At 40.7% G+C, this 17134-nt stretch overlaps 1 protein-coding gene across 2 annotated transcripts in view; it reads right to left on the bottom strand.

Moving 5' to 3' along the window:
• Positions 1–17134, bottom strand: part of LOC142662047 (myosin-binding protein C, fast-type-like) — a 119849-nt gene that overhangs the window by 61565 nt on the left and 41150 nt on the right. For both annotated transcript variants that reach the window (XM_075839877.1, XM_075839878.1), the window contains one exon: positions 11364–11512. In XM_075839877.1, the coding sequence (XP_075695992.1) occupies positions 11364–11512 (149 nt within the window). The remainder of the gene's footprint in view (positions 1–11363; positions 11513–17134) is intronic.

Raw genomic sequence — 17134 nt, 5'->3', positions numbered from 1 at the left:
GTCCCACCTCTGGGACCCGTATCTATCTCTAGAACAGGGCCCCTAAACCCCTGTTCTATCTCTCTGTGTTGTGGCTGACGTGTGTGATTCAAGACCCTGAATTACGGAAACAGCGTAGCTCACTGAGCTACGCTGTTTTTGTAAGTCTCATTGAACTGAATGGTAGTTACAGAAACAGCGTGGCTCGCATACTATGCTGCTTCCGTAACTGCCATTCACTACTATGGGAATTATGGAAACAGTCTAGCTCAGCGAGCAGTGCTGAACAGCAGAGCAGAAAGCTGAGCAGGGCTTCTCTGCACCACTGCTAGCAGTGGCGTAGCTATAGGGGTCGCAGCACTCGCAATTGCGACCGGGCCCCGAAGCCAGGGGGCCCCACGGCCCCCCGCACCACATCAATAAAAAGTTACTATAGTAACTCTGGCCGCGGGCCCCTGCTACTATAGTAACTGACTGTACTTACCTTCCTGGTTCCGGATCGCAGCGGAGGTCCTGACATCACAGGGCTGTGCGCAGCGCATGACGTCACAGTGCTATGCGCCGGGCACAACATCGAGAGGACAGAACTTCCGCCGCGGCTGAAGAGGAAGGTAAGATTATACCTGACTGCTAAAGCTGATTGGCGGGGTCCGTCTCCCAGGACCCGCCAATCAGCTGTTTTGAAGGGGCCGCAGCACTCGTACGAGAGCTGCTTCCCCTTCATTCCAGTCACTTCATTCCGGTCACACTGTGAATCGGTGTCGGCGATTCACAGTGTGAGCGAGTAGTGAAATGAAGGGGAAGCAGCTCTCGTACGAGTGCTGCGGCCCCTTCAAAACAGCTGATTGGCGGGTCCCGGGAGACGGACCCCGACACATCAGCTATTGATGGCCTATCCTGAGGATAGGCCATCAATGTTTAGGGACTGGATAACCCCTTTAAGCCTATGATGTAGCAGGCTTAGAGGGCCCATGAGACAGGATCACAGATTGTGTGATCCTGTCTGCTGGGCCCTGTATCTAAGCCAATCACATGGTAGGCTTAGATACATGGCCCATGTGTGATCCTGTCTGATGGGCCCTGTATTTAAGCCTACCACACTGTAGGTTTAGATACAGGGTCCCAGCACACAGTAATCTTATACTGCATAAGATTACTGTCTGCTGGACTCTGTATCTAAGCCTACCTTGTGGTAGGCTTAGATACAGGGTCCCACAGACAGTATCACACATGGGCCCTGTATCTAAGCCTAACACATGTGTTACTAATTGTTTTTTTGTGTGTGCTTTCTTACAGGTTCGGTCGTTGGACTACGTCGGATTCCAGGATTACTTCGATGACGGCTTTTTTTTTTTACTATCAATAAAATGGTTAATGAGGGTTGTGTGTTTTTTTTTACTTCAATAAAATAGTTTTTCTATGTCTTTGTGTTTTTTTTTAAACTATATTACTAGCGCCTTAGTAATGGCCGCCGGCTGATTGACAGCATCCATTGCTAAGGCGGGGCTTAGTGTTAGCCGGTGCAGAGGCCAACACTAACCCCCTTTATTACCCCGGTACCCACCACCACCAGGGGTGCTGGGAAGAGCCGGGTACCATTCAGTACTTGACCATCTGTAGTGATGGACGGCCACGGGGGCGGCCGCAGGCTGGTATTATCAGGCAGGGACAGGCCAGAAACAGTGGCCCTTCCCACCCTGGTGATGCTAGGCTGCTGCTGCTTTATTGTATCTGGCTGGTTATAAAAATGGGTGGGACCCCAGGTCATTTAAAAAAAATAAAATAAAAAATAATTGGAAAGAACGATGTGGGGTCCCCCCCCACTTTTCATAACCAGCCAGATACAACACAGCAGCAGCAGGCCGCATTACCAGGGTGGTAGGTGCCACTGTTTTTGGCCTTCCCCAGCCTAATACTACCAGTCTGCGGGCGCCCCGGTGCCTCACCGTCACTACAGATGGTCGGATATTGGTTCGTACAGGGCTCTTCCCCATACCCCTGGTGGCGGTGGGTACCGGGGTAATAATGGGGGTTAGTGTTGGCCTCTGCACCGGCTAACATTAAGCGCCGCCTTAGTAATGGAGGTTGTCAATCAGCCAGCGGCCATTACTAAGGCGTTGATAATAAAGTTTAAAAAAATACAAGCACATAGAAAAAATATTTTATTGAAATAAAAAAACATAACCCCCATTAACCATTTTATTGAGAATAAAAAAACGCTGACATTGAAGTCCATGTATCCGAAGACCAACAATCTAACCTGTAAAAAAACACAAACACACAAAAATAATCAGTAACACATAAAGAAGCAAAATAATTATTCTTACCTTTCCTGGGTCCAGCGCTGTAGCCGCAATGTCAGTGAGCTGAGTCCTGTATCTAATTGTATCATGTGTGATACTGTCTTCTGGGCCTTATATCTAATCCTATCATGTGTGATACTGTCTGCTGAGCCACCGTATCTAATCCTATCCATAGTTTATAGGGTCATAGTGCTTTAGAATGATATGCTGTCTCCTATACTCACACGCACACACACACACATTATTTTTGGGGGCGACACATATGTATTGGGACTATTTCCCCTGACATTTTAAGTCCTTAGTGACGCCCCCGGCTGCTAGTGTTGCATTGTTGGGTCACTTAGGAGACCCAGCAATGCAGCTGGAAGCTGAGGACCGTCGGCCATGAGAAATTTACGGGGGGGGCAATAAGAACTTTTGCATCGGGGCCCATGAGCCTTTAGCTACGCCCCTGACTGCTAGAATATTCATTTGTATGTATGTCTTAAAGGGGTTTTCCTACAAATTACACTTATCTCCAACAGTCCCATAGATTTGAATTAGTGTTATTTCAGTCACTCCTATAGAGTTGAATGGAGCAGCAGCACATATGTCTGACAGTCGCTCCATTCAAAAAGGGGACACAGGACCCCTGTTCTCGTGGTGGGGGTCCCTGTGAGTAGATGATAACGATCGTTTGTGGGAAAACCTCTTTAAGGATGCGTATACAGTTGAATCTGAGTGGGTCAGCATCCAACTTTAGGTGGCAAAACTGACGTTGGTTGCTTAATAAATTTCCCCATCGTGTAAACAAAATATTATAATAATGTAATAATAAAAAAATAAAAAGTTAAACGTTAAACAAACAAAGCACAATCCATGGCTCAGTCCCCATCCCCACAACCTAATATATTTTCATAACAAAATATAGTAAGACATAAAGCATTCCTAAGAGGATACTACACAGTACAATTAATAAAAGACATGTCCGCCAACCAGGTGAAGGGAGAGAATGCGGATGATCATCCTTTCTATAAAGCTGAATTCACACACAGCATTTAGGTAAGATTTTTAACCCCTTCCCGCACCTTGACGTTAATGCACGTCAATGTGTGCAGTAACTTCGCGAACCTTGACGTGCAATAACGTCAGTGCTTTGACAGTTAACCGCCGCGCGGCGCAACACCACAGCGGCGGTTAACTGTGCAGGGTGTCTGCCCTGCTCTCCCCGTTGCCGATCAGCGGCCTGTCACCGCTGAAATCGGCAATTAACCCCTTCGATGCGGTGGTCGATTGCGGTCGATTGGTCGATTGCGATCACCACATTGAAGAAGTTTACAGCGGATCGGCAGCCCCCCACATGTATTTGCGGGGGCTGGCGATCCTTCTCACGGCAACCAGAGGCCAGACAATGACCTCCGGGTTGCCATGTACGGAAGCCTCGGAGGATCAGCCTCTGGCCGGTCCTCCGATGCTTCCTGTCAGTGTGAGAGTTACGTCACAATGACAGTTAGAACACATTACACTACGATTGTAGTGTAATATGTTCCAGCAGCGATCAGAGCTGCAAGTCTAAGTGTCCCCTAGTGGGACAAGTAAAAAAAGTAAAAAAAAGATAATAAAAATGTTTTTAAAAAGTGTAAAAATAAAAGTTACAAGTGACATAAACAAAGAATACTTTTTTTCCTATAATAAGTCTTTTATTATAGGAAAAAAATTAACACGTTAAAAAAGTACACATATTTGGTATCACGGCGTTCGTAACGACCCTAACTATAAAACTGTAATATTATTTTTCCCGCACGGTGAACACGAAATAAACGAAAAACAGTGCCCAAATCTAAATTTTTTGGTTTCCAACCCTCCCAAAATATACAATAAAAAGTGATCAAAAAGTCGCATGTACGCCAAAATGGTACCAATACAAACTACAACCCGTCCCGCAAAAAACAAGCCCTTACACCGCGTTTTTGACTGAAAAATAAAAAAGTTATCGCTCTCAGAATATGGTGACACAAAAAATTATTTATTTTATAAATAAGTGATTTTATTGCACAAACGCTGCAAAACATAAAAAAATTATATACATATGGTATCGCCGTAATCGTACCGACCCGCAGAATAAAATATAATGGTAATTTATAGCCCAGGGTGAACGCCATAAAAAAAAAAAGAATAAAAAACATTGTCAGAATTGATGGTTTTTGGTCACCTTGCTTGCCAAAAAATGGAATAAAACGTGATCAAAAAAATTTCTGGTACCCCAAAATGGTACCAATGAAAACTACAGATTGTCCCGCAAAGAATAAACCCTCACACAGCTCCGGTGGAGAAAAAATAAAACAGTTCTAGCTCTCAGAATATGGCGATGCAAAATGTGCAGAGTGTTCCAAAAGCGGATAAGATTGGGCGCCATTTATCAGTGCGACACCGGCCAACATATCTGCGGATTATTATTTATTTACCCCATTATTATACCCTCTTATTATACCCTGATGTACCCCGCACAGATAACATATGCCCCCACATTATAAACTGAAACACCAGTAAAACCCCAAGCTACATCTGCGCCCCAAAAGCCAAATGGCGCTCCCTCCCTTCTGAGCCCTGCAGCGTGCCTAAACACCAGTTTATGTCCATAGATATGGCATCACCATACCCGGGAGAACCCGGTTCATATTTTATGAGGTATTTGTCTTCAGTGGCACAAACTGGGCATAACATGTAGTGCACTAAAATGGCATATGAGTAGAAAATTTTAATTTTCACTCTGCACCATCCGCTGCACATTAACCCCTTCGCGCACCACGACATAGCATGTCGTAGTGTGGGGGGTGATGTATGGAGCGTCTCACGTGAAAAATAAAGCATTTAAAACTGCAAAATCACTGTTTTTTTGGTCACCTTGGCTCTACCTAAAAATGGAATAAAAAGTGCTCAAAAAGTTGTATGTACCAAAAAATGGTACCAATAAAAACGACCGCTCGTCCCTAAATAAATAAGCCCTCATACCGCTCTATTGACTGAAAAATAAAAAAGTTGTGGCTCTTGGAACGCGGGCAGGAAAAAACTAAAAAGGAAAAGAAAAAAATTGATCAGTCCAGAAAGGGTTAATTACTTTCTAATGAAAAACCATTTATGACCACACGTGGGGTATTGCCGTACTCGGGAGAAATTGCTTTACAAATGTTGGGGTGCTTTTAACCCCTTTATCCTTTGTGAAATTGAAAAAATGCAACATTTTAGTGGAAGAAATGTCGATATTCATTTTCACTGCCTAATTCTAATAAATCCTGCAAAAGACTTGTGGGGTCTAAATGCCCACTATATCCCTAGATAGATTCTTTAAGTGGTGTAATTTCCACTTTTGGGGAGTTTCCACTGTTTTGGCCTCTCAGGGGCTTTGCAAATGCAACATAGCACCCAAAAACCATTTCAGCTTAATTTGAGCTCCAAAAGACAAATAGCGCTCCTTCCCTTCTAAGCCCTGCTGTGGGTCCAAACAGCACAAGCAGCAGTTTATTACCACATATGGCATATTTCCGTAATCGGGAGAAATTGTTTTACAAATGTTGGGGTGCTTTTTCTCCTTTATTCCTTGTAAAAATTAAAAATGGCTACCTTTTTTCAGAAAAAAAGTAGATTTTTACCTTTACAGAATAATTCCAATGAATTCAGCAAAACAACTGTGGGGTCAAAATGCTAACTTTACCCCTAGAAAAATTCCTTGACGAGTGTAGTTTCCAAAATGGGGTCACCTTCCGGAGGTTTCCACTATTTTGTTCCCTCCAGTGCATTTCAAACGCGACACGGCACTGAAAACTATTCCAGCAAAATCAGAATTTCAAAATCCATATGGTACTCCTTCCCTTCTGAGTCCTGCTGTGGGTCCAAACAGCAGTTTATTACCACAAATGGGGTATTGCTATAATCGGGAGAAATTGCTTTACATATGTTGGGGTGTTTTTTCTCTTTTATTCCTTGAAAAAATAAAAAATGTCTACGTTTTTTCAGAAAAAAAGTAAATTTTCATCTTCACATACTAATTCAACTAAATTTAGCAAAAAAACTGTGGGTTCAAAATGCTAACTATACCCCTAGATAAATTCCCTGAGGGGTGTAGTTTCCAAAATGAGGTCCCTTTTGGGGGGTCTTTATTGTTTTGGCCCCACAAGACCTCTTCAAACCTGACATGGTACCTAAAATATATGCTAAAAAAAGGAGGCCCCAAAATCCACTAGGTGCTCCTTTGCTTCTGAGGCCTGTATTTCAGTAAATTAGCGCACTAGGGCCACATGTGGGATATTTCTAAAAACTGCAGAATCTGGGCAATAAATAATAAGTTACATTTCTCGGGTAAAACCTTCTGCGGTATAGAAAAAAATGTATTACAAATGAATTTTGTAAAAAAAAAAATGAAATTTTTAACTTTCACCTCTACTTTGCTTTAATTCCTGTGAAACGCCTAAAGGGTTAAAACACTTTCTGAATGCTGTTTTGAATACTTTGAGGGGTGCAGTTTTCAAAATGGGGTGATTTATGGGGACTTTCTAATATATAAGGCCCTCAAAGCCACTTCAAAACTGAACTGGTCCTTGTAAAAATCGCCTTTTGAAATTTTCTTGAAAATATGAGAAATCGCTGCTAAAGTTCTAAGTCTTGTAACGTCCTAGAAAAATAAAAGAATGTTCAAAAAACTATGCTAAACTAAAGTAGACATATGGGAAATATTAACTAGTGACTATTTTGTGTGGTATTACTATCTGTTTTACAAGCAGATACATTTAAATTTAGAAAAATGGTAATTTTTGCACATTTTCTTCAAATCTTGGTGTTTTTTACAAATAAATATTGAATTTATCGACAAAATTTTTTCCCTAACATAAAGTACAATATGTCACGAGAAAACAATCTCAGAATCACTTGGATAGGCAAAAACATTCCGGAGTTATTACCACGTAAAGGGACATATGTCAGATTTGAAAAATCGGCTTCGTCCTGAAGGCCAAAACAGGCTCAGTCCAGAAGGGGTTAAGGAGTTTGTAGTGATTTTTTTAGTTGTTTATGTTTATGGAGGCCAGATGTTTGTGTACAAAACTTTATAGACTTCAACTGACTACCAGCAATGGCCCATAAGTATCAAGCAGCATACATCACTTTTTTGGAGCATTTCCTGTGTGAATATTGGTGTATACTGTATGAGATTGATTTATTAAATATTTGCACCAAAAATAATTATTGTTTGAGCCACTTTTGCCACTTTGTGATTCATGTTAGAAAAGTTTACGTTGTTATGGTCAAAGCTATTTTTTAGCTGTATTTTTGAAATGTGACTTTAAAAAAGCATGCCACTAGCAGTCTGGTGTGCAATGTAAGCCACAAAACTAATCTTAAAGCACCACACCTTCTCCAATGTAAAATGCGACAAATTTAAGAAATCTCAGGCATCATTTGATACATTTGTTGCAAAATAAAATCCCCAAAACAGATGGAAAGAAAATAAGAATGAACGAGAATAAGCCAGTTTTGATACCTATGGGCTATGGCGTGTTTGGCATTTTTCTCTGGTGTTTTTGGCCCTGGTGGTATTTTTTAAAAGTGCAGCATGTTTTAGGTGTGGCGTTATGAAAGGGGTTGTCCAGTCCATAAAAATCATCAATATCTGATCGGTCAGGATCCGACTCAGGGACCCCCGCCGATTAGTTGTTTGAAGAGCCCGCGGCGCTCGTACGAGCCCTGCTTCCCCTTCATTCCTTGTCTACTCGTACTGTGAATCGCCGACACACTGAATCGCCATACGAGCGCTGTGGCCTCTTCAAAACAGCTGATCAGCAGGTATCCCGGAAGACAGACCCCGACCGATCAGATATTGATGGCCTATCCTGAGGAGAGGCCATCAATTTTTAATGACTGGACAATCCCATTAAGGGCATTTTCCACCCATAGACCTAAAATTTACCAAAATTGGAACTGCCTATGTGATCTGTGATGCAGTCACAGATCACTTTGGGGCAGTTGTTTGGTGCTTTTTTTATTTAACTCACAAAAAAAATGTGTGAAAGAGGCCTAACTAAGAGTAAAAGGAACCAACAATTTGAAAGTGTCTGAAGGTTAAAAGCATCAATTAAAGAATTATTGCTTTCTAGAATTGTTTCTATTGAAACCGCATGCGTGGTACTGCAGTTATCATATTGAGGTTTCCCCAATGTGTTTTCCCATTGTGATCAAGGCCAGAATTGACCTCTCCTCCTCCTGAAGAGAAAACTCTGATACCGCACACTATGATGCAAGGGCAAAACCCAGGGTCAGGCAATTGTTTGGCGTGCCACTGCCTTTTTTTTTAATAAGCGCTTTTTAACTTTTGTGAATATTGTAAAGGATCTGCCAGGCACAACTTCTGTGTATACGCCCATAGGTAATCAGTCTGCACCTGAGTCTATGTCTCTGAGACTGACTCCATCTTCCACCACTCAGGATGGCAGGCTTAGGAGTGGGAGAGCCTATCGCAGCCCGGCCAGACGGAGCTAGCTCCCGCCCTCTGTCTATTTATACCTGCCTTTCCTGTTCCTCCTTTGCTTGTGATTCTTCTCGTGTGGTTTCCTGGCCCAGTTACAGCTTCTAACTATTTGATCCTGCTCCATACTGACCCTGGCTTACTGACTACTCTCCTGCTCTGCGTTTGGTACCTCGTTCACTCCTGGTTTGACTCGGCTCGTTCACCACTCTTGTTGCTCACGGTGTTGCCGTGGGCAACTGCCCCATTTCCCTTAGCTTGGTGTACCCTTGTCTATTTGTCTCGTGCACTTACTGAGCGTAGGGACCGCCGCCCAGTTGTACCCCATCGCCTAGGGCGGGTCGTTGCAAGTAGGCAGGGACAGAGTGGCGGGTAGATTAGGGCTCACTTGTCCGTTTCCCTACCCCCATCATTACAAATATAATAAAATCTGCTTTTGAAGTGAGAAGAGTCATGATTTTACACAATGGTGGAACTTGTATATTCTTAATAGATCTAGGAACACAAGTCCGTATATATCCATCAAAGCTATCACTACTGAGGTACCACAACTTAGGCTGGGTTCAATCGGAGTTTTTTGCAGGCGGAAATTCTGCCACAAAATTCCGTTTGGAAGTTTGAGGCAGATTTTCCTCTCCCTGCACGCCGATTTCCGCAGCGTTTTTCGCCCGCGGCCATTGAGCACCGCGGGCATAAAACTCAGCGAAATACGCTTTCTCTCCCTCCCATTGATGTCAATGGGAGGTCAGAGGCGTAAACGCCCGAAGATAGGGCATGTCCCTTCTTTCTCCTGCGAGACGATTTTACCGCTCGCGGGAAAAAGACGCCTCCGCCTCCCATTGAAATCAATGGGATGCATTTTCGGGCCGTTTTTGACGAGTTTTGCGACGCAGTTTCCGCATAAAAAAACTTGTCAAAAAACTCTGTGTGAATCCAGCCTTAGTGTGCGTTATCAGAGCTTTTTCTGCAGGTGGAGTAGAGATGATCTTTGCATTGAAATTGAACTCGTCTGGATCATTTAGCCAGGGTCTGAGCGGTGAGGTGTATTTTTAGTTTTATATTTTATGAAGCACGTTGTGCTCCTACATATTCCTTGAATTTGTACCTGACCACAACTGCAAGGCAAGAATTGAGTAATATCTATGGAAAAAGTTTGACAGGTTTGCTGATTGTTAATGCACTGTATGTCTTCCTAGTATGGAGCCGTACAGCTTCCGTGTATTGCCGTACAATCTCTGCTGGGTGCCGTATGTACGGAGATATTATCTCCTAGAAGCAATGCAATGGAGCATGCCATGTTTTTTTCCCATCTAATGTGCATGGAAACCGGCACAGGTACGGTAATGCCCCCATGCATGCACTATATTAGGATCCCTATTACTGCTCTGTAAAATAAGTACTACAGCTATATGCATGAGGTCTAATGGGCAGCTTTGGTGTGAGAGGTTGGACTTCTTATAAATTTCCTAAATATGTAAAAACATTGAGTGTACCATTAGGAAGACTACTGTTTTATGGCTCCGTACAACCTGCAAGTTGTACTGAGCCTTAATACGTAACTCAGAAATGTCTACTAGTGATAAAGTCTACGGAGACATACAGAGATGTGGCATCTTCCATCAGATGCCATATTATGGAGATATGCTGCAGTGTGCATGAAGCCCTAGACTGGACTTGTGCTGCACCTATTTTGCTCTTACTGACTACACTTCAAAACAATCCATGATAAAACAACTGCTTTACAAAGTTGACACCACTAGAGGGTGCAAGATAGATTCATATGGCTGTGCATGAGTAATAATATAAGCGTTCACATATCATGTTTACATTTTTTAACGCTTTTGATGTGCATTTTTTGTGTATTTTTGCAGTCACCATAATTCACTTTTAGGCCCTGTTCCCACTGTGTTTTTGATGCTGATTTTGATCTTGAAACCAATATTTGATTCATTTGTAATATATTTTGGGATATTTATTAAACTGGTATAAGGGAAAAGTGGAGCAGCTGCCTATAGCAACCTATTTGTTTGCTGCTATGGGCAACTATTCCACTTTCGTCTTGCACTCATTTAAAAAAATGTCCCCATTCTTCTACCCTAAAGTGAATCTCTTCCTTTAATCACCTTGCCATTTTTAGGTATAAAATTATGTGCTGATTATTTCTTAATATATCTTTATAGTGAATGGAGCTTCATTTTTCTAACACAGAGCTCCAGATCCCCTTAATACACCTAGATTTAAAAGATTATGCACTTAAAACATAACATTCTATCTATCTGCAGCCACCACTAGAGGGAGATTAGGAGCTGTCTGCATACTTTGTTGTTATTGTGTGCAATGTATATACTGTAGGCAATAAGCTCCCCCTAGTCGTGGCTGCTGACAGCCAAAATCTTATGTTTTAATGGAATTTGGATCTCTGTATAAGAAAAACTGAGCTCTGACCAGTATAAAGATATATTAAGAAATTAATCTATTTAGAATAAAGGCAAAATTATGTTCCAAGGTGGACATTCAGTAATGATTAAATAAAGTAAATTTATTACATTTTAATCAATAATGTTCGTTTGTGGGAGAGAAAAACACACCTTTTTTGCTTCATCATAATTCTCCTCAAACTTGTACCGAGTTCCACTTTTGCTTCCCAGTTCCAGCCATTTTCCTTTAAACCATTTCACTGCAGGCTTTGCAGTAAGCTGAGTACCATTTACGGTGATATTTACAGAAAAATCTTTTCCTGCAAAAAAAGTATGAAAAACAAATCGATTTAAAATAATCCAAATTTGTATATAACATCCTAGTTTTTACAATAACTAGTAACGTCCCCAATATCAATATTATTTTCCAAAGCCTTTCCTCTATATCTCTTGTAAATCCTATAATACAATTAAGTGGATTTAAAATCAAATGTGTAATAATAAGCTCTAGTTATGTGTGGTATTACATCCTCCCATAACCTTTTTAATTCCGGACACCACCACAACAAATGCATCAGATCTACATCATTCCTTTTGCATTTCGGGCAGTTATCGTTTTCTCTTGGTAGTGTAATACAGTCTATGCCAAATCATAAATTAAGTTGTATTGTAAGATATGCTCATTTTAACTTTAGAGTGATTATTTAATGTGGTCAACCATTGTTTTTCCGCCTGCAAAAAACTCAGATTGTTATGTCCCCCATACTGTATCCCTTTTCCATTTAGCTTTAACTTGTGTCAACTTTGTGTTATCTCTCCAATCTTGCTTTAGTTTTGTGTAAAATGTTAAAAACTAAGATTTTTTTTCATTTTAGCCTTTTCTAATTATTTTGATAACTCCCATATATTAATTATCTTAACCACTCTTTTATCTGCATTTAGTGTGGGATAAAGTTGAAAATATCTAAACTTGTGCTTGTCCAGAAGTGTTTTCAAAATAATAATACTTTTTTTTTTGCCCTTTATCACTGTGCGATATAATCTTTTTACCCCTCTATTAATCCAAAATATTTTACCCTGCATTTTCTTGTCCTCTGGAAATAAAACTTTATCCCAAAGTGTTGTAAAATTAGTGGAATAAAATTTTGCAAACTTTTGATAAATAACACACCTTGTTTACCATCCAGCCAGTTGGTAATTCACAGAATCTCAGAACACTTGCCTCTAGTAGCTCGAAGATATCGGTAACTCTCTTATCTACCCAACCCATGTTCAAAAGTAAATTGAAGTCGACTCCCTCTCAAACAGCTAGATACGGAAATTGTGCAGCGATAAAGTAAAGTTTAAAATTGGGATGGTCCAATCCTCCACGTTTCACTGGACACTGTAAAGTTGATTGATGTATCCTTCCACTAAATGGGAGACCATGATACCCAGGTACTTAAATGTATCATAAAAAAAAAAAAAACTTAAATGTATCATTACACGATATCTGTTTATGACCGTAATCTATAGGGATGTCTTCCATCAAGAGACATTACATTTGTTCCAATTTTTTTTTTAAGTCAGAGAATTTCCCAAAATATTTAATGATTTGTTTGGCGCGGTCAAGGAGTGATCAACAATATCCATAAACAGCATCATATCATCCGCATACAGCAAGATCTTATTATTTGTATTTAAAGGACCAAAGCCTTTAGGGTATGTTCACATATGGCGTATACGCTGTGTAAATTCCAACCAAATTTTCCGTGCTGTAATTTACAGTAGCAGCAAAGTGGATAAATTTGATGAAATCTCATCCACGCGCTGTGGAAAATTATCCACAGTATAAATGCATAAATCGACCTATGAAGTGGATTATAATTCCAGAGCATATCAATTTATCTTGAGGAATCAAAGCACATTTGTTGCAGAATTTCCTCATTAAGTTCAATAGGGAAGTCAAATTCCGCAACAAATGGCAATTGTTCTGAAATTTGTTGCGATAATGTCCCCCCCCCCCCCCCCAAAAAAAATAAATCTATTAACATCTAGTAAAAAAAAGTAATTACTACTCACCTCTCTTGACACTTTCATAGCAATGCGTCCCTGCTCCCCTGGTTGTTCTGTCTACAGATGGCTTCCTCTGATGACATTCCATCACGTGTAACCACAGTAGACAAATAACAGGCAGCAGCAAACTCATCTGACAAAATGTCATCACAGGAGAGCAGCCATGGGAGCAGGGACGCATTATGAGCAAAGTCTTTTTTTTTTCTGTCGGCTGATTTCCTCCAGCAGAAACCCCCCCGTCAATATACGCACAATTAAGCACGATTTGGTGTGCATATCCTGCAGGATTTCCCTGCGGTTTCTGGGATAGATAGGATGCGTGATTTTCTGCAGGGGTTCCGTCAGATCTTCCCCTCAACGGAAAGGCAACTGAGCTATTGATTCAGTAAAAAAAAAAACCTGAAACCTTACACAACGGTGACAAATGGAAACTATAAGCAACGGAAGCATTACCATTGAAATCAATGGCAATGCAAACAGAACCTATTGCCTTTCCGTTGAGGGGTTCCTCTGACGGAAAGTTCAAACGGAACCCTTCGACGGAAACCAACGCTGATGTGAACACAGCCTAATTCGTACAATCAAATGCCTTGGTGGCATCTAGTGATACAACAGCTTTAACCTTCGTATTTTTTTTCTCTATTTCCAAAGAACTAAATAGGCATCTGATGTTATTCATTGTTGAGCCACCAGGCATATAACCCACTTGATCATAGTGCACTATTACTATATGTCTAATTAACTTTTAAAGTTTAAGTGCATAAAACTTTGTCCAGAATATTAAAAACGACATTAAAGAAGTTTTCCCATCTTGGACACCAACACCCACCTACCTGTATCAGACCATGACCGTTGGTATGTAAATTACTCTTCACTGTTGCTTTGTATAGGTGTGCTGTACTGTGCTCTTTATGTCGTTAGGCTGAATGGACTCTTGGATTGCACTGACTTTTACCAGCTTAGTAGTCCATGGCCATATGTTACACTTCCTGCACTATTTAGCACTTTATATATTATTGTGATTACCATAGGCATTGGTCCTTGTGTAACACGATCTTATGTTGTTTGGTTATCCATGGTGATTTCCAATCTGCACATACGCCTGTATTTTACCCTTTACGTATAAGTATGCGTTGCACGCATGCACTCTGGTCTGGCACAAATGGACGCCATATATTCATTGTGTGACTCATCTTTTTTTATTCTGTTTTGTCTATTGTTAATAAAATATTCACTTTTTATATTCTATACCTTTGTGCTTGAGTCGATCATTTTCTGTGTTTGTAGCTCCTTCCATATAATGTACTGGGAAACTGGAAATAAATACTTTGTTGGGTGGTAGGGGGGAAAAAACATTCACTATGCAGAAAAAACTACTTAACTGTATTCTGAGGTACAATTACGATATCAAATTTATATAGTGTTTTTTGTTTTTTTAAATTGTATCGCCATATTCTGAGACCCATAACTTTTATTTTTTTTCCATCTATGGAGCAGTGTGAGGGCTTGTTTTTTTGCAGGGCAAGCTGTAGTTTTTGTTGGTATCATTTTGGGGTATATACGACTTTTTGATCACTTTTTAATTTCATTTCTTTTGGAGACAAGGTGACATAAAAATAGCTATTTTGTCATTGTAATATTTTTTTCCTACAGCGTTCATCCAGCGGATAATATTGTAATATTTTAATAGGTCATACTTTTACAAATGTGGTGTTACTAATTATGTTGACTTTTTTTATTTTATCATCACTTTAGGGGGAAATGTGTTTTTGTTTTTACTTCTAATATTTGTGCATTATTAAAAATTGTATTTAACTCTTTTTTACTTTTTTTTTTTTAGGCCTCCTAGGGGACTTGAACAAGCGTTTGTTTAATCACTGATACAAAAAACAGAAATACCTATGTATTACTGTTTATTATTTAATGGCTCCTATTAAAGAGGTTATCCGGTGACCTAAAAATGGTGATCATTCTTCATATTATATGTAAAGATGTCACTTACCAATATGCTTTCATTTTCAAATGGGGGTAGAATCGCCAATCCAAAACACTGTCACGGGATGCCGGCAGGCTGTAGTTTCCTCTTACTTGATGATGCACAGACACAGCCCCACGTGACTGGTTGCTGCCTTTTGCTATCGTTTGTATCGGTGCTTCATCATATACGTAAATAAAAGGGGCAGGCAATGTGACTGCTCCGTTCTGTTACTGCAGTTTCTTAGGCAAGGGGTAGGATGGAAATCATTTACTGAGAAGAGAGAAGAGGATGCCTGGACTTGTAGTGTCCATCCTCAGAAGCGGACGCTGGAGATAGTGTATGCCGATATATCGAGATTTGGTAAGTAAAATAAGTATTTTTTTTATTGGAAATTAGTTTTTACGACGAGGGAAACTTTTTAATAGTGTTTTGAGGGATTTTTTTTGAGGCACTGGACAACCCCTTTAAGCTCTTTCCTCTGGCATCTCTGCCTCCCCCTTTTTATAACGGCTTAAATGCTCCCTGCGCTATAGACTGCGGCACCTAAGTGGTTAATGAGCCAAGATCGGAGTAATCTCTAATCCCGGCCATTGTAGTGAGGTGTCGGCTGTAACAAACAGCTGACACCCGCTGAGTATGGAGCAGGCTCAGCCCATGAGCCCTGTTCTCCTTAGCGACTGTTACGTACAGTTACAAATTGTTGCCAATGGGTTAAAGTGGTTAAGCGAGATCAAAGAAAAGGGGGGGGGGGGATGCCATAAAATAATAAAAGAGCCATTACTCACCTGATAAATCCACCGGCATTTCAGAGCAACCAGTCTGGTGCACCCCGTCACTCTTTGCTGACAGTGCTTCAGTGATGACGTTCCGGTATACCCACATGATTGCTGCAGCCAATCACTGGCCTCAGTGGTCTCGGGGCGTATATTACTGAGGCCATTGATTGAATGCAGTGATCACGTGGGTATACGATCACACGATTGCTGCAGCACTTTCCTCAAAGAACAGCGGGAAGCAGGGGCTGCGCTAGAACGCAGAGGGATCTGTCAGGTGAGTAATGGCTCTTATGGTTTGATAGCATTTCTCCCCTTTTTTTTCAAAATCAGAAACCCCTTTAAGGGGTTAAGTATAAATGGCTGACCCAAAGTGTGTTGCAGATCAGCTATAATTGACACTCTATGGATAGTGAAACTCCAGAAATTCATACATTTCTAAGAGGAATAACAGAGGAATGGCACATTGCAGAGTTCTAAGAAATTATATTCCAGTATTGTTATTTCATAAGGAATACAGGTGTTTAGTAAAATAGACATGTCCGGAGAGGTGACAGGATTCTACATGACATCAGACCCAAAAAGCACCATATTTTATTCACATAGTGCCAAATAATACCATATAAAGCCAAGTGGTACCCATCGATTCCATGTACATCCAGTGTCTGTATTGTAACACTCTACATGTAGACACTATGTAGGCACTAAAATACACGATTTATCTGAACAAAGTATGGCACTCTCTGGGCACTGTTTGGCAAAATATGTCCCCATAATACAGCTGTTTGATACTATGGTCACGATATTGTTCTATGTTGCTCTATCTGGATACTATATGATTCTATTTTAGCATTAGGGAGGAAAATTATATCACTCGATGGGTACCACTTGGCTTTATATGGTATTATTTGGCTCTATGTGAACAAAATATAGGGCAAAGTACGGTGCTCTCAGACTACTGCTTGGCACTGTGTGGGAATTGTTTGGCTTTAAAGGGGGAGCTTTATCACATCTAGCTATAGTATGTGGGCACTATTTATCTGCAAACTCTACATTTCTTCCATTTTTATCCTTCAGATTTTGTGTCGTACACAGAAATCAATGGGCTCTATAGCAAAACACAGAATGTGCCCTAA

This window comes from Rhinoderma darwinii, chromosome 10 (genome assembly GCF_050947455.1).
Source record: "Rhinoderma darwinii isolate aRhiDar2 chromosome 10, aRhiDar2.hap1, whole genome shotgun sequence".
Classification (NCBI taxonomy): Eukaryota; Metazoa; Chordata; class Amphibia; order Anura; family Rhinodermatidae; genus Rhinoderma; species Rhinoderma darwinii.
Note: the sequence above shows the minus strand (reverse complement) of the source record. Positions and strands in the feature narration are given on the sequence as shown.